Below are 24,679 nucleotides of genomic sequence, written 5' to 3'. Positions count from 1 at the left end.
CCGTGTTATTCTGTCATCTTTTCTCCCTTTTTTCCCAAAATGCGATAAACGCCACTCCTCCTTTTTTACAGAACGCAATAAATCCATTTCTGATATTACAGCCCAGCAGTCACGCAATGTAAACAAACAATGGCGGACGCGCTGAGTACACGGAGTCCTAGTTTTCCTCATCTACTTTGTACTTCGTGATCAACAAACAAAACAAAATAATACTTTAATTGCATCGCTAAACCTGTGATGGTTTTCTGTGATGGGAAAGAAACGTAAGCCATCAGCATCTAATAATTTCCCTGAGAGGCACTCGGGAGACGGGTGCTTGTTCTCCCGACAACATCAAGCTTCTCATGCTAACACATTGACCCCAGAGGATCTTATGAAAAACTTTACATAAATTTACTCAAAGTCAACGAAAATCGAGCAGGACCAAAAACATTTTACAGCTGATCTCTGTGAAAGACGTTAAGGGACGACGTCAAGTAACCGCAATGACAGGGTTCTTAATATGACAAAGTAAGTGTTTTGATTAATGACATTAATGTTTATATTTTTAATTAGTGTGTACAACTAGTCAACTAAATGAATATAACATGGCAGACATGAATGCACATTTATATAGGCTATTGATTCAATAGATTTATAGCATTTTGAATAAAAACTTGTCATGGATTTATTGCATTTTGTGGAAAAAATTATCCGTTTTTATAATAAATCTTTGAAAATCAACTTATGGATTTGAATTTTTTATGTTTTTATAACCTAAAGATGCTATGTGAAAGTTTGTAACAGAAAATAGTTGTTTTCATCTTGTCACTTTCTTGGTATAGAAAACACGTTTTTACCAAAATTTGTCAAAATGGATTTATTGCGTTTTGGAACCAAACTCTTCAAATATACCTGTGCAATTAATATAAATGGATCAAACTAAAAGGCTATTTATTTAGCATTTTCTCTACTAAACAAATTAAACGGGTATATTCGTACAACTTGTTTGGGTGAAGAAAGTGTACTCTTTATATACACTTCCAAGCATTCAGAAACTGATGACATGCTGAATGGTTTAAGGCGGGCTATAGTCAGTCAGGCACATTAATGCCATTGAGCAATATAAAATGTGGTCAATGTTTTCCTCTGTTTCACAGTTACATAATGTGTTCTTGTGTCTGAAATTTGTTGGCTGTTCTCAATTTACTGAGGAATCTGAACAAGAAATTCAATACAAGAAATTCAAAAGTTTGATGGCTTCCTCTTTTTACTACGTCCAATTAGTGCCAATGAAGATCTGACACTTTCACTTGAATAAATGAGAGTTTTTACACCTGGTCACTCCATGCCTTTTCTCTAATATCCAATCATAAAAAGACCAAGTGTAAATGCTTTCCAAAACATTTTCGAGACGGATATAAATCCGATCACTCAAACCATTTCAGGAGGTGGTCTGGGATGCATTTCAGACGAAACTGGTTGATGAAGCCACATATGTCAGCGCTTTACTCCTCCCAAACATAAGCATGATACTCCCATGTTCAGTGCTGCCTTTTATTTTATAAGCTTCATTTTTTATATATATATACACATGTATAAGTATGTATACGTTTTTTTAAGGCAGAATAATGGATTGATATCCATTCAGCCAAGACACATTTATGTGGCCAAATGTAAATTAAACGGTTTTAATAAATCAGACCCTATTCGATCAGAGAAAACACATGAAGTGACCAGGTGTAAAAAGGACTAATAGCTTTTTTTATTGGGTGAAAAAGACAGCGTACATATACATATTGAGACTACAATATAGCTAAAGCCAGCAAATTGAGCATATTCGCATCTGAATTTCACGCGCGATTGACGCAAATTTCACGCGTGAATGAAATGTTCAAGCGTCTAACTACGCCCGAATAGCGCAATTTATCCTCTTCATTTGCATCAGGTGGGAAAGCACAGTTCGGCTTCTGGTGTTTTCTGTTACTCTGACCAGTTTTTCCTGTTGAGTCTCAAGTCATACAGCACCACCTTACCAGTTCAGAAACCATAAAGGTCCGTTTCTCCTTCCTGAAGATAAGAAGGTCTCTCACTCCCAGACTACTGAAGAGCTCTCTCCACCCGTCCAAATCACTGTCTGCCTGCAGATAGCAGGGGTCCAGTAGGACCCAATCCACACCTAGGAAAGGAAAATAATTGGTTGAGTCTGAGCGAAGCCAATTTGAGCTCAATGGATTCTGGGGTGCTGGGTCATTCCTATTTCCACTTCATCCAATTGCATAAGTCCCAGTGTTCCCCATTTCATGCTTTTGTAAGTTTCGACAAAGACCTCTAGTTGGGATGTTACATCATTTCTGATGCAAAATCTTTATTTGGGAAAAGCACGAACCAAAGCTTTCCCTAATGGTCTATCTAATGCAAACCATTACACATGCAAGAGCATTTAAAGTAAATAATCTATTAGAATTAAATCTATATGTTATTATTTTATTGTTTAATGAGAAACTGGCATTTTCATGTTATGATATTTCTTCATATTCCAGTTAAATAATAACTTCGTAAGCCATTCATATGTTGACTGAGAGTTTAACCTGTGGCTTTGTGTTGATTCATCATAAAACATGCTATCATATCTGAGTAGTAATATGCATTCTTTAAAGTCCCCCTGTGGTGAAAATCAAGTTTTTATTGTTGTTTATATGTCTATGTGGTGTTTATAATATGATTTAAAGGTGCAGTGTGTAAATTAGTGGTGAGGTTGTGAATTGCAACCAATGGCTCACCCCTCGCTTTTGAAACACATAGAAAGCTACTGTAGCCACCACCGGACAAACATGTCATCGTCGGAGACAACTTAGTAAAAAAAATTGTCCGTTAAGGGCTTTTGTAGAAACATGGCGGCCCAAAATGGCGACTTCCATGTAAGGGGACCCTCGATGTATGTAGATAAAAACATCTCATTATAAGGTAATAAAACATAACAGTTCATTATGAAAGGTCTTTATACACCCCTGATAATATAGTTTTGTATATTATTTTGCATTTCCGTCAAGAACCTTTAAGAAAAACCATGTTCAAATTCATCATTCAACACTATTGCAGAGTATTTTCTCAATAAAATTGAATTTTTTTTCCAAAGACATAACCACGGTTTAGGCTTACCAGGAAGCTTGCTGGGCAGGTCGATGTTGCCATACTCTTTAGAAAACTGGATCTTGCTCTCCGAAGCACAGAGGAAGCCCCTGCTGGTCAGCACAGGGATGGCCATCCCAAGATTTCTGTAATCCTGATTCTGAGAATGTAGTTTGATAAATACCAGGTAGCTGATGATAATGTCCTTGGGCTTTTTCTAAAAGGAGAGACAATTAAATAAGTATGCGAGACATATTCGTGATAGATGACAGCATATGATGCATTATACACGCTTGGTGCATATTCAAACATCCGGAATGGATATGAATCACCCAATGATGAGCATACTAAAAAGCCCTTATATTTCAACTATGCTATACTAATTTTAAAGTTACATAATAAGGTCAAAGAAACAAGAACTGATAGGAAATCTACTTTAAAATGCAGTAATATTTTTTAAAGGGACACTTCACCCATTTACATTAAGCTTTGTATAGTTAGAACCCCAGTCATGTTTTTGAATGTTCGTGCATCATTTCCTCAGTTGCCGCTGAGACAGGAGAAAAACAGATTTCAGTGTTGCACTTCCTTCATCCAAATCATCATTTTGCATCATTGAAAGCAGGAAGTCCAATATCTTTGTTAAGGGGGTGAGACTACAAACACCCATTTTCTCGGTCAAATAGGCACCAAATTCGAAATGTATGTTACATTTCGACTACAAATATGACACACTTTCAATAAAGATGAATGTTTCTATGGGTGAAATGCTCCTTTAACAACCTGTTACAATAACGCGTTATTTATGTCAAGGGACAGTCACTAGCTGTGTCCCAATTCAAAGGCTCTGACCTTCGAAGGCTGCATTCTAAGACCGATTACATCAAAGCAGTGCGACCGAAGGTCAGTAAGGCTGTCCCAATTCGAAGGATGCCTAAAATGAAACGTCAAAATGCGTCATTATGTCTCCACACTGCTAGGGATAGAACGAATGGATCCTTTACAGCCTAGGCTATATACGGCTAAATATAACGGCTGGATATTTTAAAATACACAACTAAAACCTTTATTAAATAAAAGTGTGTATTTAGCAGAATTGTGTCCTGCTGACAGGTGATGCAAATTATGGATCCTCCGAAGGCTAGAGCGTCTCATTTCAGTTCTCTTATGGCGCTTTCCATTGCATAGTACCCCACGGTTTGGTTTGGGTCAGGTCAGGTCACCTCACTTTGGCTTGTTAAGCTTTTCCATCGAGTTTAGTAACACTTCAGAGTTGGAAGAATTATAGGTGTGTTGTTATATTTGCGCTGCCTAATGCTGTGACATCACACAAATGAAAGCGTTGTTGGAATACATCCCCATACATTAATTTAACGTTATTGACCACCACAAATAGATGTTTTCACCTCGCGTTTATCACTACCTCTGTCTCACATGACAGTTTCTGTATAAACACCCATGGCGTTAGTCGATGCACTCTGCTGAGCCTTTGGTATCACGTTTGGTATCAGCTCGGGTCACTTGGAACCTCAACCGAGGTGGTACTAAAAAAAATCGGGTACTTCGTACTGCACCCAGTGGAAAAGCCCCCAAAAGTAAGCTGACCCGACCCAAACCTTGGGGTAATATGCAATGGAAAGCGCCATTAATGGACTTCGGAGGCTGCGACCTTCAAAGACTGAGTCCTCGCCTTCTGAGGTGCGTCCTTAGAAGGTCGCAGCTTTGAAATGGGACACAGCTATTCTGTCATAAGAAAGTTAACCACTGGAGTCACAAGCACTTTAAACACATTAAAAAGGTCTAATCTTCAGAAGCTTTACTACGAAGCTTTGTGTGACAAATTTGATCATTTTCTCCTAATCTCAATACAAAAATCTCATTATACCTCTCTGTCAATAAAAAAAATGGCAGGAGGGGGAGAATGCACCGTGACTGAGAGTATCGCGAGACTGTGGGTGAGATCCAACATGGCAGCGTGCTGAACACAAACACAAACAAACAAACATTGGATTACGACTTCATTTATCAAAACAACTTTCGCTATACTGGATAACCAACCTTGTCAAGACTCGGACAACCTGCTCAACTTCATCGACAGCTATTTCTACAATTTGGACACCATGTCAGAACCAAACAAGAAAATACGAAAACGGGACTCATCAACCGAAACAGACGAGGAAGTCACAGTCGAGGTCAGTGTACTCGCATCCATAAATTCCAAACTTGCCATACTCGAACTTCTGCATACAGACATCCGTGATCTGAAAGCTAGTCTCGAATTTTCTCAATCGCAAATCCAAACTTTAATGCGAGAAAACGCCGAACTAAAAGCAACTGTATCACATCTCACCACTCAAGTCACAAAACTCTCCAACGAAAATCTAATTATCCAAGAAACCATATTGGACATTCAGTGTCGCAGCATGCACGATAATTTGATATTTTCAGGAATAAACATACCTCCACAAAACACACCCGACGATCCAGAGAAGGCAATAAAACAATTCATGCACGACTCTCTTAAACTGCCTGCAGCAACAGTTGAGGAGATAACGTTTCACCGAGTTCACCGTCTACCGTCCAAAGACCCCAAAAAACCACCTTCAATAATTGCTAAATTTGAACACTACAAACACAAAGAACTCGTTAAAAGCAGAGGAAATCGACTGAAGAACACAACATATGCGATGTACGATCAGTTTCCCAAACAAATTCAAGACCGCAGACGAAAACTATTGCCGATAATGAAACAGTTCCGCGAAGAAGGAAAACGAGCTACATTATCGGTAGACAAACTGTACGTGAACGGGAAACTCTATCGCGATCCAAACATCACTACGTGGCTATAGTCTAACCAAATTATCACTGCTCATCTTCACACTGACTGTTCCATAATGCATTTTACATTACCTTATAGATAAAACCTGTTATAAATCTAATTATCCACGCCAATATTTATCAATGGACTCTTATTATGCACCCTGAGGTCTCCTTTATTTTTTTGTTGTTGTTGTTGCTATTTTTTCTCTCTTCTCTTCTTATTTACTGCTACAATGTTATATCTGCATCAAGCATCATATGCATTGTGTCACTATCTCTATGTATTTTTTGTTTCTTGTTTTGTTACTCTTTACTCGTTCTATTTTCCGCTGACATGGTCAGAATGTATAATTGTGTGTGGCATATGTAAATGTGTCCTGTCTGTCTATGTTCAGTGTAGTGTTTATATATCTATAATGTCCATCTGTGTTTTGCGTTTGTCTAATCCAGCCTGGGAAACCCCCCACCACCTCTATATATCATGGTTACCTACTTTAGGTAAAAATAGCACATTCTACACACTACTTACTTTTAGTCATGCAAACACTTAATCTAATAACATGGAATGTACGTGGCTTTCATACTACCTCTAAGAGAATTAAAGTAATCAACCACCTTGTTAAATTAAAGGCAGATATTTGCTTTTTACAAGAAACTCATTTAACAGATAAGGAACTACAATACATTCATTTCAAACAATTCGATAAAATGTTTTCATCCACATATAACAGTAAACAAAGAGGCGTTTCCATCTTGATAAACAAAAACATCAGCTTCACTCTCAATTCCTCAATCTCAGATCCAGAAGGAAGATTCATTATCATCAATATATCTATTAATCACTTAACTTTTACACTGGCAAACATATACGCTCCAAACACTGATGACCCACTTTTCTTTCATAACATTTTTTCTTTGCTATATAACACGACAAATCTCATAGTAGCTGGAGATTTTAATACTGTTCTCAATCCATCACTTGACCGTACACACAACCACAGCAACGCACGAACCGGTCACTCTACAGAAGTAATTAAACAATACATAATGGACTATGGCCTTAGCGACAGCTGGAGAGCAAGGAACCCACTACTAAGAGAATATTCCCATGTTTCTTCAGCACATCGCTCTTCCTCTAGAATAGACTTCTTTCTTGTTAGCAACTCACTAATTCAACAGATATCAGAAAACACTATTCATTCAATTATTATCAGCGACCACGCCCCTGTATCTTTAACATTAAACATCCCAGTACAGAAGAAAAACTCCACAAGATGGCGCTTCAACACCTCTCTCCTAGAAGACCCCAACTTTAACACCCTTATAAAAAGAGAGTGGGCATCCTTTCTGGAAATCAATGACTCATCAGAAATCTCACCATCAACACTTTGGGAATCAGGCAAAGCAGTCATGAGAGGCATCATTATATCATATTCATCGCACAAGAAAAAACAGCATCAACTATTGGAAAACACCATTGAGCAGAAAATTAAACAGCTAAGTAATCAACAATCTACCACCCCATCTGAAGAAGCACAAACTGAAATAAAGCAACTAAGGACCCAATTGGATAATATCATAAATAAAAAAACTCAGTTCTGTATACAACAACTCAAATATGATAAATTTCACCTTAGCAACAAAGCAGGTAAATATCTGGCAAATATGTTACAATACAAAAAAGACAAGTCACTCATCCCATCCATTCTGGACTCTACTGGTAAAACTACACAGGACCCACAAGAAATTAATAACATCTTTCGCCAGTTCTATAGCTGTTTGTATTCTCCGGACACTCAACCTCTACAGCCTGAAATTGAATCCTTTCTCAACACCCTGGACCTTCCCTCATTAACCACAGAAGAATCAAATTTTTTAGAACAACCCATCACCTCCGAAGAACTCCGCAAAGCATTACAAAGCATGCCAAATAACAAATCACCTGGACCCGATGGACTACCAGCAGAATTCTACAAACACTTTTGGGATATTTTATCACCAACTTTTAATAGATTACTCACCGAAATTCAAACTACATCTACCATTCCCACACATATGAATACAGCACTTATCACTGTCTTCCTGAAACCAAACAAAGACCCAATATATCCCTCTAGCTACCGTCCACTATCTTTAATTAATACCGACCTGAAAATTATTACAAAGACTCTAGCAACAAGGATTGAAACAGTTATGCATTCACTAATTCACCCAGACCAGACAGGCTTCATCAAGAACAGAAATGCAACAGATAATATTCGCAGACTTTTCAATCTTATCAACATTGCACAAAGACAGCCACAGAAAACCATAATTGCATCACTAGACGCAGAAAAAGCATTCGACAAGGTCAATTGGACATTCTTATTCACCACCCTCCGTAAATTTGGTTTTGGAAAGTCATTTATACAATGGATTACTACCCTATACACTTCCCCTAAGGCTACAGTCATCACAAATGGGATCACTTCACCAAGCTTCACCTTGCACCAAGGAACTAGACAAGGATGTCCACTCTCTCCATCTCTTTTTGCCCTATTCATAGAACCACTTGCAGTAGCAATACGCCAAAATAAAAAAATTAAAGGAATCCAAGTCCATAAATCTCAACACAAAATTAGTCTATATGCAGATGATTTATTGTTATACTTACAAACTCCATCCCAATCACTCAGCGAAACATTCAATGTCATTAATAAATTCTCCAAAGTCTCTCATTATACAATCAATTGGAACAAATCAACTATACTTCCGCTATCAGGAGATGGTGTGGACTCAGCAACTCATGATCCTTCCCTCCCCCTCAATATAGGCAACATTAAGTACTTAGGTATCTCAATCTCACCCAAGATGACAGAATTATACAACCTCAATTATGCACCACTACTCAAGAGAATAGAAGATGATTATAAACGATGGAACAGGCTCCCACTTACACTCATAGGCCGTATCGCAACAGTAAAAATGAAGACTCTCCCACAGATTAATTATCTATTCTCAATGATTCCGACTACTCCAACAGAACATTGGTTCAAAAAACTAGACTCTCTCACCACTCAATTCTATTGGAAAGATAAAAAACCGAGGATAGCACTTACAACACTCCAAAACTCAAAACAGTTAGGCGGACTTGAAGCACCAAATTTCTTGCACTACTTCCTGGCAAACCAACTACAGTACTTATACAAATGGACTCAACCACATACATACTCCAACGCATGGCTGGATCTTGAGCAACATCTGTGCTCCCCGAACTCAATCGCAGACCTCCCCTTCTTACCACAGTCAATCAAAAAACTAGAGCTTTATAATAACATTACAATATCAACAACTCTGGCAGCGTGGTGGAAAACCAATAAAATTACAAAATCACTATTAGCACCATGTAGATACACCCCAATTTGGCACAACCCTGACTTCCGTCTTCACAATGAACCGATCCACTTTCCTAAATGGCAGCAAAAGGGCATCACCCATCTTCACCACATATTTGAAAACCACAAATTTATGCCATTCACCTCAATTATCCAGAAATTCGAGATCGAGACAGACCAATTTCTCCATTACCAACAGCTTAAATCTTTACTCAAAAGCAAAATAACCTTAACTAATACTTTACAGCCATCTAGAACTAGTGAACAGTTAATGGAAATAGCCAACCACCCAAGAAAACTCATATCTAAACTTTACAGACTAATCACTTCATCTAATCCCACAATTAGCCTGCCTAAGGAAAAATGGAATAATGACCTCACGCTACCTTCAGACCCGGATTTATGGACACAGATCTGTGGAAACATCTTCAACATGACCACCAACACCAATCTACAACTCATACAATATAAAACCATCCACAGAACCCACATCACTCAGAGCAAACTATTTAAAATGAGACTATCTGACACAGATACCTGCTCACAGTGCACCTCTGGCAACACAGACACCTACCTCCATGCCATCTGGTTCTGCCAGCCTGTTCACTCCTTCTGGACTACAGTAACCAACACACTGTCTTCAATTCTGGACTGCAGAGTCCCACTGTCTCCTACACTCTGTCTTCTAGGAGTTATTTCTGATACACCCATCCCTCCCAAATATAAAACCCCAGTCCTTGTCTCTCTAACTGTCGCTAAGAAAATAGTCTTTCAAAACTGGAAATCTAAATCATCTTGTCATATCAACCATTGGACTAACCTAATCACAGAACTCATTTTGACTGAAGAAACCATAGCGCATAAAAACAATAATATATCTGCCTTTAAAGAAACCTGGAAACCTTTCATAGCTTTTCTACAAATTCATCAGTTAATGTGAACCAAGTACATTCCCATCAACCCCCATCCCACCCTTCACTCTAACCACCTCTATATTTATTCCCCAACAACACCTAATAGACACACGCAGTTATACCAATCCTACATGCATAAATCCTCGCCTGTTTGTCTGTATGTTTCTGTAAGTCTGTCTCTGTATGTTTGTCTATCTCTGCCTCTCTCTGCCTGTCTGTCTGTCTGTCTGTCTCTGTCTGTCTGTCTATCTATGTCTGTCTATGTCTGTCTGTCTGTCTGTAAATGTGTACCTAGCTGGTGTGTACCCCCCAAATTCCTATTTTTCGCTCCTCTTGTTTCTATATGTATATGACATTCGGAGTTGGTTTCTTTTTTTTCACCTGTGTTTTTTTTATTTTTTATTAAATCAATATATGTGTTTGTCAAACCTTCATAAGAATAAAAATAAAGTTGTCCTCCGAAGTCGGGGGGGTGGTGGGTGGCCAAAAAAAAAAAAAAAAAAAAAAAAAAAAAAAAAAAAAAAAAAAAAAAAAAAAAAAAAAAAAAAATGGCACTACTTGATTCATTGCATCAGGTTTGGCATCACAGAAGCCACATACCAATGCTTCTCTAATATCACATGGTTAACACAAGAAGACAATTTTGCAATATATATGAACTACTTTTACAGTACTTTTGTTGAGAGCCGCATAAATTACCATTTACTTTCACCATCTCATTTCAGTGCTTGGAAAGGAGCAGCTCAGAAATTCTGCCTAACATGTATTCACTTGTCCAACTAATCTCAAATGCCATAGGGAAATAACAAAAAAAAATCACACTAATATACACTCGTATCTTAATGCAAAACTACCAAAAACACCCAATCTTAATTTTTATCTCCACAGGCCCATGGGCCCCCTTAAAAAAACTGGTGCAAGACGCCCCTGGTCTGTGATTTCGTGAGCCTGGAGACTGCTGTGTACACTGTGAGTTTATAAAATTTGCTTAAATGTGTGATATGAATAAATAGAGCTCATAAACGGCTGTTTAAATAATATCCTCTATTGAAACTAGTGGATGCTTGGACACAGTATTCCTTACATAACGACTTAAAGGGGACATTTCACTTTTTAAGGATGTCAAATAAATCTTTGGTGTCCCCACAGTACGTATGTGAAGTTTTAGCTCAAAATACCATATACTGTAGATAATTTATTATAACATGTTGAAATCGCCACTTTGTAGGTGTGAGCAAAAATGTGCCAAACATTTTTGGCTGTTTCTCAATTCCAAGAACGCAAAGAACGGACTTGCGTCCTCGTGGAGATCGGTCTTGCCAGGCGACCTGGAAGAACGAACTCGGAAGTTTTGCCGCAATGACTTCTGGGGCGTAAAGCGATTTCAGCAAGTCTGCACTCGATGCATCCTCGATATCAAGAACACATCCGGGTATTTTCATGCGTCCTCTGTCCTTGCGTTCTTGAGAATTGGAATAAACTTCGACCGTTAATGATGACGTAGAGCGAGGACACGAGGACGCAAGATCGCTGAAGAACGCATATTGAGAAACAGCCTTTGTGTGTGTCCTTTTAAATGCAAATGAGCTGATCTCTGCACTAAATGGCAGTGCTGTGGTTGGATAGTGCAGATTAGGGGCGGTATTATCCCCTTCTGACATCACAGAGGAGCCAAATTTCAATTTCTATTTTTTCACATGCTTGTAGAGAATGGTTTACCAAAACTAAGTTACTGGGGTGACGTTTTTCAAATTTTCTGGGTTGATAGAAGCACTGAGGACCCAATTATAGCACTTAAACAGGAAAAAAGTCAGATTTTTTATGAAATGTCCCCTTTAACAAGCGGATTAAACTTAGGTTGCTCAAAATGGACCTTCTTGTAATTCCTATAAGTGCACTGTAAACTTTGTATAAGGGTGCAAGTTAAATAGATATCTGAAGACAAATCTGTTTCTAAGATAATAAAGCACATGGTCTCTAACCTCCCAGGCCTTGTTCCTCAGCATAGGATAGATGTGCTTGTGTAGAACCTCCTGAGGTTCAAGTTCATGGACATTGAGTTTTCGAAGCAGCTCCCGAACCTGTGAGTTCCCCAGTTCATCCAGACACATCAGCAGCTGCGGCTCCACAATACTCAGGTCTTGGTAGAGAGCGTTCAGATCTAGGGGGCCAAATAAACACAGATGCATGAGTGCACACGAGCGGCTGTATGACCCACTTTCTGTGGTGCCCGCTGTGACTGTTCGGGCTCAAATGCTGATGTTTAATTCATCACCACCCTGTTATGACAGCAGCAGAAGACGAACAGGTCTTCAAATATGATTGGAGGTAAATATATGCGTCATCTGGGTTTTATTCACAAAACCTCATTCTCTTTTTCATCTGCATTGACGCAAGTACTGACTCTGTGAGTCACTAGTTTTATGATTCAGGAAATAAGATGAAGATCATTCATTTTGCAGACAGGTCTACATAACTGTGTCTGCACAAGAGGACAGCTGTAAGCCGTGCGAGAAAAACAACTTCTGACTATTCATGAGCTGATGGAAGTGAGATGCATTGATGAGTTACCTTTCTGAGCTTGCGTCACATCACTGAGAGGGAAAAACACTCCCTCCGAACTTAGAGAAACCACATTGCCGTTGGCCAGAGGGATCATGGGAACGTCTTTAAGAGACTGGAGCAGGTGGTCCATATCGCCATACTCCAAATCCAGCGCACGGAAGTTACAAACTAACAGCTTGGCGAGCTTCTTCAGGTCTTGTTCTGAAAAGAGAACAACGAGTTATGAAAACAACGGATGATTACTTTATAATCGATTTAATGCATAAATACTGTATTGGGTTCGGACTGTAAACTCGACAAATAGACTTTCCTTCAAAGGCTACTAAACATTCTTTTGGTCCATATTCTCATATTTGTGTAATTTAATATGTAAATTGGCATCCAAACGGTGATCTTTATTGTCATCAAATTGCTATACTGAAATTCAAATTTTGTCTACTTAAAGCTTAAAAAACAAATGCTAAAGACAACAAAAGTATTAAAGAATACATAATAAAAACAAACAATAAAAACATAAACGGAAAAACATAGTGGCTACTAAGTTACACAGGCTACTTTACCTGGTCAGTGTTCACCGATTCCATCAGCTTAGTCAACAAATTCACGTGTACTACCTTGCCAACATAGCCATAGTTACATAGTGTTGCTTTAAAGCGATTTGTTTCATGTATGCGTGATTTTTTGCTTTCCCACAAAAATATTTTTGTCTCTTCTGACAGTCGTCAATCTGTCAGCATTAAATTTGTATTTACAGTATGTACTGTGGCAGAGTGACGTATAGCCCTAGTCGTTCATTGTTTAATGCTGGGAAAGTCTACGAACCAATTAAGGATTGTGCACACTAAAACTTTTAAACCCGGCTGAAAGCACCTAGAGGACACCGATTGCCAGCTGTTTTTTCAGCTGAGCCCCAGCTTTCTTCAGCCGAGCGCTTTGGTTGTTGTGATACTTGTCGTGCCTACAGACTGTAAAAAAAGATAGACGACGCCTGTTTGCTTTCTTCCATTGTGAAAAGTGAAGCCGCCAGTGTTCAGATACGGCGCTGACATCTTTGGTCTTGAGTCTACGCAGTAGCGATTTTGGGACCAGTCCTGCACAGTAGTGAGCTGAAAGTAAAGCCGCGAAATCAAGACCCCGCCCTCGCTCACCACCGTTGTAATATCATTAAATAACTAACTAAACACAAACTTATTTTACAAACAAACATTTGAATTTACATCAGCGTGATAAAAACTACAGTAAATGACAGAAACCAGCTTTGGAAATAAGATAATTGAGGTGTAATTAAATTGTCTACTTGGTCTCAAGTCCCATTGAATAACATGGTGGAGGCGGGGTTTATGACCTATACTGGGACCAGTCACTGGGGGGCGAGACGTTATGGCTTTACTTTTCAGGGCTTGTGCGGCACGCTTGGTCCCACCCCTCCTCCACTGTGATTGGACGGCCATGTGAGAACTGACATTGACGAGCGGAGCTTTTCACCCAAAGTTGAATCTCTTTCAATTCTCAATGCTCAGCGACAAGCGCAGAAATACCACCAAGCGGCGGTTTTCAGCGTGCAGAAAAAAACGCTAGCTGCTGGCTTATTTAAAAAAAACGGCGAGCTTCTATTGGAAACAATTAAAAACCTGCGCCGGCCGTGGGCGTAAAAGCTTTGGTGTGCACGCCCCCTTAGAGTACACTTCAGAGGGTATATAAGAGCTCTGAGCAGGATGCGTCATCCAGCAGTACCGCCCTGCGGACGCGAGTTTTGTGAATGAGGAGACAATGTCGGCTTTCTCATCGCTGTACATGGCGGTGTTTGCAACAGTTTAGATGAATCCCTCTTGGCAACATGTACGCCTTCAGGGTGTCTGTAACCTAATGGGGCGGATTGTATATCTTAATTACTTCATTTATAAAGTGCAGTGTTTAAAATGTCAATGCTTTTATGTGTATGACTCATTTTTAGTTAGGTTAAGTCAGTATGTGCAGTGTGTATCATGTGCAGTAACTTTGACAGGTAATGTTCACTTGCATTCTTACTACAGTACTTGAATATGTTCAGTGTTCCCACACCTTAGTTATTTACTTCATATTCAAGGACCTTTCAAGGACTTTCCAGGTCCAATACCCTCAAATTCAAAGACTAAATGTGGGACACATTTAAAGTGAGAGCAAGGTTACATCGTGTTATCTTTTAAGATACATTGTTACAGTTCCCTTTCGAAGGAACTCGCGCTGCGTCACTGCGGTGACACTTTGGGGACGCCTCCAGGGGAAGTGCGTCTGAATGTGTATATCAAATTCAACCAATGGTGAGGCTTAACGACAAAGACAGGGTGACACAGGAGCCAGGAAATATATATCGATATCTGAAATATTGCCAAAGACAGCGTTACAGGGACGCAGGAAGTATGGCAAGGGAGACGCAGCGTCTCGTTCCCTTCTCAGGGAACAACAGTTACATACGAAACCGAGACATTTTTCATGTGTCAAACACAATAAGGAAAAAAGGCCTTTTGGTATGAATCAACATTCACATACAGAAGATATAAGCTTTTAAAGCGAACAGTTTAGCACGTGTGCTTAAAAAGTCTAGAATTTTTATGATATTATCCTACACTACACAGGGAATAATATGGATTTTTTTTCAAGAAAATGTCTTGCATAAATTAGATTCAAGCACTTTCAATGACCTGTATCTATGTATGTATATTTTCAAAAACTTTCCAGGGCCTTGATTTTTTTCCCCCAGATTCACAAACTTTCAAGGATTTCAAGGACCCGTGGGAACCCTGATGTTCTTTAAAGAAAGGTTTGAGAATTTAACATTAATAATTAAATAAAGCTCTTAGCTACTAATAAGACAAAAACAGTGTATGAGGTTTGTACTGCATACCTGATTTAAGGTCACCATGTTGCACCAGCTCTTTGGCCATTGCACAGGTGACCGTGATGATTTCCGTGGCTCTGAGGCGATGAACGCCCAGCGCAGTAAGAAGAGAGCTGGAAAGGCTTGACTGTAGAGCAGGATGCAGGTATGAGAGACTCAGGCTTTTACACAGATCCACGCCTCCAATGACATCCTGAATCAAGCGGTCCTGACACACGGCTAGCTGAGACGGCTGTTTGAACTCCACTCTGCCCTCTGTGAGGAGATTCATTTCAGTAAGATTAAAAAACTGCTCTCCTTTATCGCACTGAAAACTGTAATAGCACCTAAATTCAAGGGATTTTATAAGGAGGTGTTAAATATTAATACTGGAAAGTGACTTGGAGCTCATAAGCACTACATAGCGTGTTATGGCGCTTTTCCATTGCATAGCACCCCACGGGTCAGGTCGTGCCAGCTCACCTTACTTTGGCTTGGTTAGCTTTTCCATTGAGTTTAGTATCACTTCAAAGTGGGAGGGATTATAGGCGTGTTGTTATATTTGCACTGCCTACTGCTGTGACATCATACAAATAGTGGGAGTGAACATCATTGGAATGCAGTGTTTCAAAACCATTCATTTATATGTGAGTCCATCACAAAATCAAAATTGAGATGTTTGCACATTGCGTTTATCTCTATAGCTCTGTCTCACATGACAGTTTCTGTACAAACACACGTGGGGGCAGTCAACGCGCTCTGCCAATTTGCAAAAATACCGTGCATAAGTTACATGCGGACGTGCGTCGCAAATGTGCTGTCACATACTGCAAGGAAAACAATGCTATTGTGTTCTTGATTGAAACAGCGCAAGGATCAATATGGTTCCGGCATTTGAAACGTGGAGGAATCTAGAGATTTTAAAGGGTTCAAGCTGGATGCAGAGCTTGCCACGTTTCTTCTGTACAGGTAATTGTGCTTTATCAACCATTGATTGTATTTCTGAGTGTTATGTAAGTACGTTGCCAAGTATGCGGTCACAATAATACTGGTGCACACGCACTGACAAGGACGAGCTCGAAGGGAGGTTGCTCGGTGTAGTGTGGGATGGGCATGAAAATTGTAAACATTCGAAATCATCCCAATCCTCCAAAGTTGCCGACCGCAGCTTTTACAATAAACTGCAACAAAGACATTAATTAATATAATTCCACATAAAACAACATCGGAACGGTTCTCTTTCTCCATCTTTCGACGTGATTACGTATTACGCAAGGTTGCGCTGGCGCGTCACATGGCTATTGCAAGACGAGAAGTTGTGGTTTTAAAGGGAATATTTTGTATTTTTCTTGTTGAAAATGTCAATCGTTTTGCTAGATAACACCCTTATGCCTTGTTTGGAATCATTTTGAGCCCTTTGAAACGGCAATTATAAACTGCATTGAAACTGTAAACTGTTGAGGTCCAATAAAGACTATTAAAATGGGAAAAAAACTGGAATGTTTTCTTAAAAAAAAAATTCTCCTCAACTGATGAAAGAAAGACATCAACATTTTTGATGACATGGGTGGTGAGTAAACTATCATGATTTCTTTTTTATGAAAGTGGAGCAATCCTTAAAGGTCATGGTTGTAACATAGAGGCTGTTTACACTTGGCATTAACATGTGTTTTCGTCGATCGGATCACAAGTGGACGACGTTAATGCCAGGTGTAAACGGTGTTCAAAACGTTTTGAGCTCGTCCACTTTCGACCACTTTCAACCACATCCAGAGGTGGTCGAAACCACTTTCGATCGGATCGCTTTGGAGTTGCGGAACGCACATGTGGTTGAATGACAGCAGAGAGACTCGCCCACCGTCTCACAGACCACCCCCTCATAGTATTCAGCACAGAAGCGGTCGAAAGTGGACAAAAGAGACGGATTTAAATACCAGGTGTAAACGTAATGTGTCTCTCTCGTCCACTTGTGATCCGATCGATGAAAACACATCTTAATACCAAGTGTAAACAGCCCCATAGATATCAACACTTACCAGTGTCCTCTTTTGCTGGGAGACATGCTTTGCCCTTAAGTAGCTGAATGATGTGATTGGCCACTGGGTTAAAGAAGTCCAGGATCTCACTTGGCTGAGGGATAAACTGCAGGAAGTAACACAGTCCTCCCATTCCACTGAACTCTGGGTGTTGCTGTGGGATCACACAAACACTCATTATGACTAATAACTAAAAAACGCCCACTTAAAACCTGTTTAAATAAGAGTTCAAATTGGGTTTGATTGCACTCCACTACTTTCTTACACTAAAGACATCCATGGCGTGAACAAACAGCTGTGGAATCTCTGATCGGAGCCACTGATTCCAAGAACTGTCCCTGTCCACATCCTCTCTGGAGGACGGAATGTCGAAATCACCTACAATATGGAAAAGAACACTTAAAGTGACATCCAATCCCATGACATCATCCGCTCCAGAAATAACTAGGAGTCATATACAATCCCAAACCTTGTATGATGAAACGGAAACCAAAGCTGCGAAGTGGAAGAAATGCGAAGACAGGCTGTTTCTGAGGTTTCACATCACAGGAAGACACATCGCTGAGCTGGAACGCCAGAGCCAATTCAGTCGACTCTACATCATCTTTAATCTGTTAAAAAACACAGATCAACAAGCTCAAAATCACTGAATCCATATCTTAAAATCACTGGTAAAACTAATAGATTTAGCACACACAAAGTCAAAAACAATATCTATAGGAAAAATACATGTTTTAAATTTTTCTTTCTTTTATTGTTTGATTGACATTGAGACAAACAGCTTTTATAGATCTACTGTAATGCAAGGATCTAATATAATTTTACACATCAGATATTTTTCCTTTAAGACATATCAGATTATATCTGTGTGAATTCTTGTCAAAACAGATATTTTTAAAACTGTAATTCTGTGTATGTATCGGGCGCTCGCAGAAAGTCTCTTAAGATCCAGAGCACATCAAATACAAACTTTCACTGCAGAAACTCAAAACAAAAGAAGCAAATTCACTGCACTTTTTAAATTTAGTTTCTTGCATGAAGTTTGAATGAGACAAGAGTGTAAAACACTTTTAGTCTCAGGGGTATAAAAAGCAGCAGAACATTTACGTAACACCCTGGGCATAAACATTGTGTTAAAAGCAGAGACTTGTGGGACGCCACGTCAAGGGAAAGGAACAGAGGCCAATTAGGGGAAGGTGAATCTGGTAAACAACAGTCACGTTTTACCCTCAAGGCCGTGACACAAACTGACATTAAAGGACTAGCGGCATCAAAAGCCAACAAAATGTCACAAAGCTAAAAACATCTTAGTGCTTTTCCAGCCTAGCTTTTGTATGCAAATTGTGGTGTAAATTGTTATATGTGTGTATGTGTGTGAAAGAACCATAACTTGCCTTTTTAGGGTAAAGCATTTTCTTGACCACTAGCCAACGCTCCACACCACCCGTATGCGCTACCTCCAGAATATTATGGCTCAAATCTCGTCGGGTCATCGACACTGAACGCTTCTCGATCTTTCAAAAATAAAATAAAACATCATACGTATTTTGTTATAATTTTGGTGGGAGCTGCATGAGGGCACATTCATTACCTCATTGACAATGGTGAGGGAACGAAGGCGATGGAGGAAAAGAAGAAGAGAGGGATGCACATCATGGAAAAGATTTTTCGTCTGGTGACTTTCTGATCGAAGAGGGAGGTGGATCTTTGTAGCCCATCTGCAATTAAATACAGATACCACAGAGATGTCAATCATAATTATATGCAAAACATCCACTATTTTCAACTAGATTTAATATGAAATAATACACAATGCTTGTTCATGCAAAACCATGCCAGAGTGTTATGGGTGATTGCCAGTGCATTGCTATGCTATGTGATTTGTAATGTGCTCCTGTGATGCTTTATGGTTGTTAAGTTGTTCTGGGTGAATGCTTAATGGCTAAACAGAGCCTCCAGGAGTCCGCCCTTCAATAAGTCTACAGAACATTTATTATTTACTGGGTAAAAATACTAATCTGGTTATTACAGCACAACACGATGCACAAGTATCTGAGGACCTCAGATGCAAAAGCTGCTAAACGCCACCTCAGTCAAAAATGAGATAATGATATTAGCTGAATGCTCTTGGTACATATTATACATTCATCAAATACATTCAATTCAAATCCGCTTAATCCTTAAGCCTCAAGCTATTCAGAAAAAACGCTTTGTTGCCAAAATCCATTAAGAGTCTGATGAAAAATCTTTAAGAAAACATGTCAGATGCACTTAGTAGGTTTTGCATCTAAGTTCTTTGTTTATTTCAGGAGCCCAAACATGCATTAAGTTTGATGCTTATCTTAGCGTTTTGCAAATTAAGTTAACTCTTTCGCAGCCAATGACAATGTCAATTAAGAGAAAACGCTTCACTGCCAAAGACGAGTTTTTACAGCAATCTATATTTCCGCTATTATCCACTAGGTGGCGCTCTTATCCAACTTATAAAACACTGAAGAATCCACTGATCCAAAAACTGTAACACTCAGCGTATGTTTTGATCATCGCTCTGAATCTGATCTCTAATGCTGCGTTCACACCAGCCGGGGTAGAGGCATCAAGGGCGAATGATTTCAATGTTAAGTCATTGTAAAGACGCGTTGATGCGCGTCTGGAGGTCTCGCGGCGCTAATGAGCTGTTTAGCGTGACGCGGTACACGCGATTCCGCCTCATTCGCCCGAATGCCGCAAATTGAGCGTTGCCGTGGGAAATGCGTGAGTTGAAAAATTAGAACTTTGGTGGAAAAACGCGCCATGTTAACCAATCAGGAGCTTTCTCTAGTAGTGATGTGATTACAGAAAGTGAGCCGAGTCGCAGAAGCCCCTCCCTTGACGCGAATTTCCGCATGAATGTCTCAATGACTAGAATTTCATGCGCGAATGAAGCGAGTAAATTTAAAATGTTCAACCAGCAAACTAGATGCGGTAGACGTGAATTTGACGCCCTCAAACGTAGCTGGTGTGAACCCACAGTAACAAAAGTCCTTTACGAAAATGCAATTATTTAAGGTTTTTGCTCATTTTTATTTTTTATGAAACCTACCCATATTTGAAAGGTGATAACAAGAGAACAAATGAAGATAGGATGAAACTTTTTAGGGTCTGTTCTTTCATTTGATACGGTTATACATTTAAAGAAGAAAATTTTCTGGAAGGCATTAATTTTTTTTGTGAAAATCATAAAAAATGCTGGCGCTGGCTGGCAACTTTGTTTAAAACACTGGCGGGGAAAAAAATTTATATAGCTTTTCATTTAATGGCTCACTGTAGCATGACTATAATATTAAAGATTTTAATTTTGTAGGAGTGTTGTGCTGATGATGTTGCTTCATTGCTGTTCATGGTATGATTGAAATCTTATATAATTAAATGCAAATTCTGTCATCATTTTCTCACTCTTAACCTGTATGAATTTCTTTGTTCTGATGAACACAAAGGAAGATATTTTGAGGTATGTTTGCAACCAAACTGATCACAAGCCCCATTCACTTCCATGATATTGAAGTGAATGCAGCGTGTAAACAGTTTGGTTACAAACATTTCTCAAAATATCTTTCTTTGTGTTCAACAGAACAAAGAAATTCATACAGGTTTATAACAACATGAGAGTGAGAAAATAATGGCAAGCATTTTTGAGTGAACTATCCCTTTAAGGGCCATTTCCATGTAAGATGATGTTAATATGATGGCTGATAGTCAAAGACCAAAAAACATTTTATTAGATTCTAATCTATTTATGAGGACAAATAAAATGTGCAATAACACTATATATTCTATTATTATAATATATATTGAATAATTTCCCAGTTTTGCTGTGTTTTTTTCTTTGTCTTTTTTGTAAAGCTGCTTTGATGCAAAAATGCTATACAAATCAATGTGACTTGACTGTGTGCCAAACATTACCATGAAGCACCAATAACAATATTCTCATTTTTGGAGGTTTTAAAGAACGTTTTTTTATAAATCTTATATTTTTACCGTTTCTCTGCGATCTCCTTGGCAACAGAGCTCACAGGTCTTTCCCGGTCAACCCAGTGAGGCAGAATGTATCCCATGGGACCGCTGGTCTTGTCGAATTTAATGTGGAAGCCATTGGAGTGGATCTCAGGATAGTCAGTGACTTTGAAAACCGATTTAAAGCCAATGCCCTTTTGCCCTGCATCACACACACAAAAATAGGTATTTGTAATACAAGCTGTAGGAGCACAGAGACGAAACTATAAAAAATCCTGATTCATTAAAGGATTAGTCCATTTTCTTACAAGAAAAATCCAGATAATTTACTTACCACCATGTCATCCAAAATGTTGAAGTCTTTCTTTGTTCAGTCGAGAAGAAATTATGTTTTTTTTTGAGGAAAACATTGCAGGATTTTTCTCCTTTTAATGGACTTTAATAGAGCCCAACATTTAATACTTAACTCAACACTTAATAGTTTTTTCAACGAAGTTTCAAAGGACTACAAACAATCCCAAACGAGGCACAAGCGAAACGATTGTCATTTTTGACAATAAAAATAACAAATATACACTTTTAAAGCACAACTTCTTGTCCAGATCCGGTTGTGATGCGCCAGCTGACCCCACGCAATACGTCATGACGTCAAGAGGTCACAGGAGACGAACGCGAAACTCCGCCCAAGTGTTTACAAGTGTTGAGAAAGAGGACCGTTCCGACGTTGTTGTATGTCAACTGATAGTAATTAATGTCTTTGTGTCAGTTTATTGTTTACGAGGGTCCACAAATGTGCATTTTATATATGTAACATGTGACCTCCCTAAGTCACTACGCATTTACGTTAGGTCGCGCTGGACCGGACCTAGACGAAAAGTTGTGGTTTAAAAGTACATATTTTTTATTTTTCTTGTCAAAAATGACAATCTTTTCGCTAGATAAGACCCTTATGCCTCGTTTGGGATTGTTTAGAGTCCTTTGAAACTCCGTTGAAAAAAACTGTTACGTGTTGAGTTAAGTATTAAATGTTGGTGTCTATTAAAGTCCATTTAAATTAAAAAAATTCTGCAATGTTTTCCTCAAAAAACATAATTTCTTCTTGACTGAACAAAGAAAGACATCAACATTTTGGATGACATGGTGGTTAGTAAATTATCTGTATTTTTCTTTTAAGAAAATGGACTAATCCTTTAATAACGTAGAACATTTTACCACATGCACAGTACTATAACATGATACTATAACCATACATGAGAACCAAAAAAGGCTTGTTTTAAGTACCGATGTAACCATATGTATGTTTTCCTTTCGTGCTCCTGCCGACATCACAGATGGCACGAATGTTTTTCTCCTCGAACCCACATTCGTTGTTCAAGATGGTGATGCAGTCTTTCTCCACCACGAAGGTCAGAGCTGGTTGCTCTCCTCCATCAGGATAGCTGTTATCATCAGCGTTCTGCACACAAAGTCAATTTATTTTATAAAAGCTATTACAATTTCTATTAGTTAAAGTGATGCGCTACTTTAAAAAATTTGATTGACCTGTATGAGCTCTAGGACAAAGTGTGTGTCTTTGCTATAGAGCTCAGTGGAGAGACGATGCAGGCTTCTTCCCAGTCTATCCTGCTGCTTTTTCATTAAGTTCTGACCCTCCTCGTTGAGCTCGACACCGATGCCAAACTCAGTTTTCCTACAAAAAAAAAAAAACGAGGACAGCAGTGGCGACAGCATTAGCACTGACCATAACTTTGTTAATGCATAAATCTATTTAGCTTGCAATAAAGCATGTGCACGCTGTAGCTAGTGAAGAGTCAAATAAACCTGATGTCCTCTATAATGGCTTTGTGCTCATTGCCATCTGCATCTTCCTCTGGTTGATCTGAAGATTTCTGATCTTCAGCCTGAACTTCTTTGTCTGCGTCGTCTTCCTCCACACTGCTGTCTGTGATATCACCAACCTCAGACACCAGTTCAAACATCTGCTCATCATCATCATCATCATCACCTTCATTGTCTGAATTGAAACAAGCATGGAAATGCATTAAAGGGGCCATATCATAGACTGCAAAAAATACGGATGTAATGTCCGTGACGTCACCCATAGGTTGTGAAGAGCTTTTTAAAAGCAATAGTTCGCAGAGCCTGCCGTCGCCATCTTGGTAGCGCATCACTGCGCATAACCAAAAATTGGTAAAGAGTTGGACGTGGGTGAAGCTGAGGTGGCTGGTTGCTGAAACCACGCCCACCTAGCTTGATTTAGCTCAATTATGCAGATCTTTAAGGCTTAATATAATTTAAATGGATGAGTTACAAAAAAATGATTGGTAAACATATTATTTTCTGCTGTAAAGTTGGCCATCTTAACATGGAGGTCTATGGGAATTGACAAGCAAGCAGCCAATAAGAGACCAGCAAAATTGGGAATTCCTACCACCGATTAAAAATAGGGATGCACCAAATATTCGGCCACCGCAAATTTTCGTCCGAAAATGGCCCAAAAGAGCATTTTCGATTTTCGTCCAAAAAGACTTTTATCACCGAAACAATGCGGCCGAAATGTTGTGATGATGCAAACAGAAACCGCGACCTGCACTTTTTTGTCTAAAGCAACATCTCAGTGTGTGTGCGCGCGTTTAAGGGCACTCAGTAGTGCATATGAGAGACGCGTTTCAAAAAGCAAGCGAACATAAAATCTTTCTGTTATTGACAGGACACATACAAACTAAATGATCTCCACAGTATTACTTTTCTAATAAAAACTTTTTTATGTCTTAAGTGTATGTATAGATTACAGTCAGAAACCAGTATGTGCTTATGTGGTCTTAAAGAGACAGTAACCTCAATTAACATCCTTAAGTCTGTGTCATTAATGTTAATCAAACAACCTAAGACAAAGAGAAAATCAGTTCTGTAGCTCTAAAAATAATAATAATTATATTTCATTTATACAACAAAGACAGTTATGACTCATTTTATTTGATTTCTGAACCTAATGCTACTTTCAGTTCT

General features: G+C 39.0%; 1 protein-coding gene across 4 annotated transcripts in view; it reads right to left on the bottom strand.

Moving 5' to 3' along the window:
* The window catches only part of LOC129420559 (uncharacterized), an 82,716-nt gene that overhangs the window by 24,531 nt on the left and 33,506 nt on the right, over positions 1–24,679 (bottom strand). For all 4 annotated transcript variants that reach the window (XM_073866615.1, XM_073866616.1, XM_073866618.1 and 1 more), the window contains 14 exons: positions 23,492–23,684; positions 23,213–23,360; positions 22,952–23,126; positions 21,695–21,872; positions 19,269–19,395; positions 19,072–19,191; positions 18,147–18,288; positions 17,943–18,055; positions 17,678–17,831; positions 15,669–15,917; positions 12,791–12,985; positions 12,202–12,380; positions 3,142–3,328; positions 2,016–2,158 (listed from right to left, as the gene is read on the bottom strand). In XM_073866615.1, coding sequence (XP_073722716.1) covers positions 2,016–2,158; positions 3,142–3,328; positions 12,202–12,380; positions 12,791–12,985; positions 15,669–15,917; positions 17,678–17,831; positions 17,943–18,055; positions 18,147–18,288; positions 19,072–19,191; positions 19,269–19,395; positions 21,695–21,872; positions 22,952–23,126; positions 23,213–23,360; positions 23,492–23,684 — 2,303 coding nt within the window. The remainder of the gene's footprint in view (positions 1–2,015; positions 2,159–3,141; positions 3,329–12,201; positions 12,381–12,790; positions 12,986–15,668; positions 15,918–17,677; positions 17,832–17,942; positions 18,056–18,146; positions 18,289–19,071; positions 19,192–19,268; positions 19,396–21,694; positions 21,873–22,951; positions 23,127–23,212; positions 23,361–23,491; positions 23,685–24,679) is intronic.

This window comes from Misgurnus anguillicaudatus, chromosome 4, assembly GCF_027580225.2.
Source record: "Misgurnus anguillicaudatus chromosome 4, ASM2758022v2, whole genome shotgun sequence".
Taxonomy (NCBI): domain Eukaryota; kingdom Metazoa; phylum Chordata; class Actinopteri; order Cypriniformes; family Cobitidae; genus Misgurnus; species Misgurnus anguillicaudatus.
Note: the sequence above shows the minus strand (reverse complement) of the source record. Positions and strands in the feature narration are given on the sequence as shown.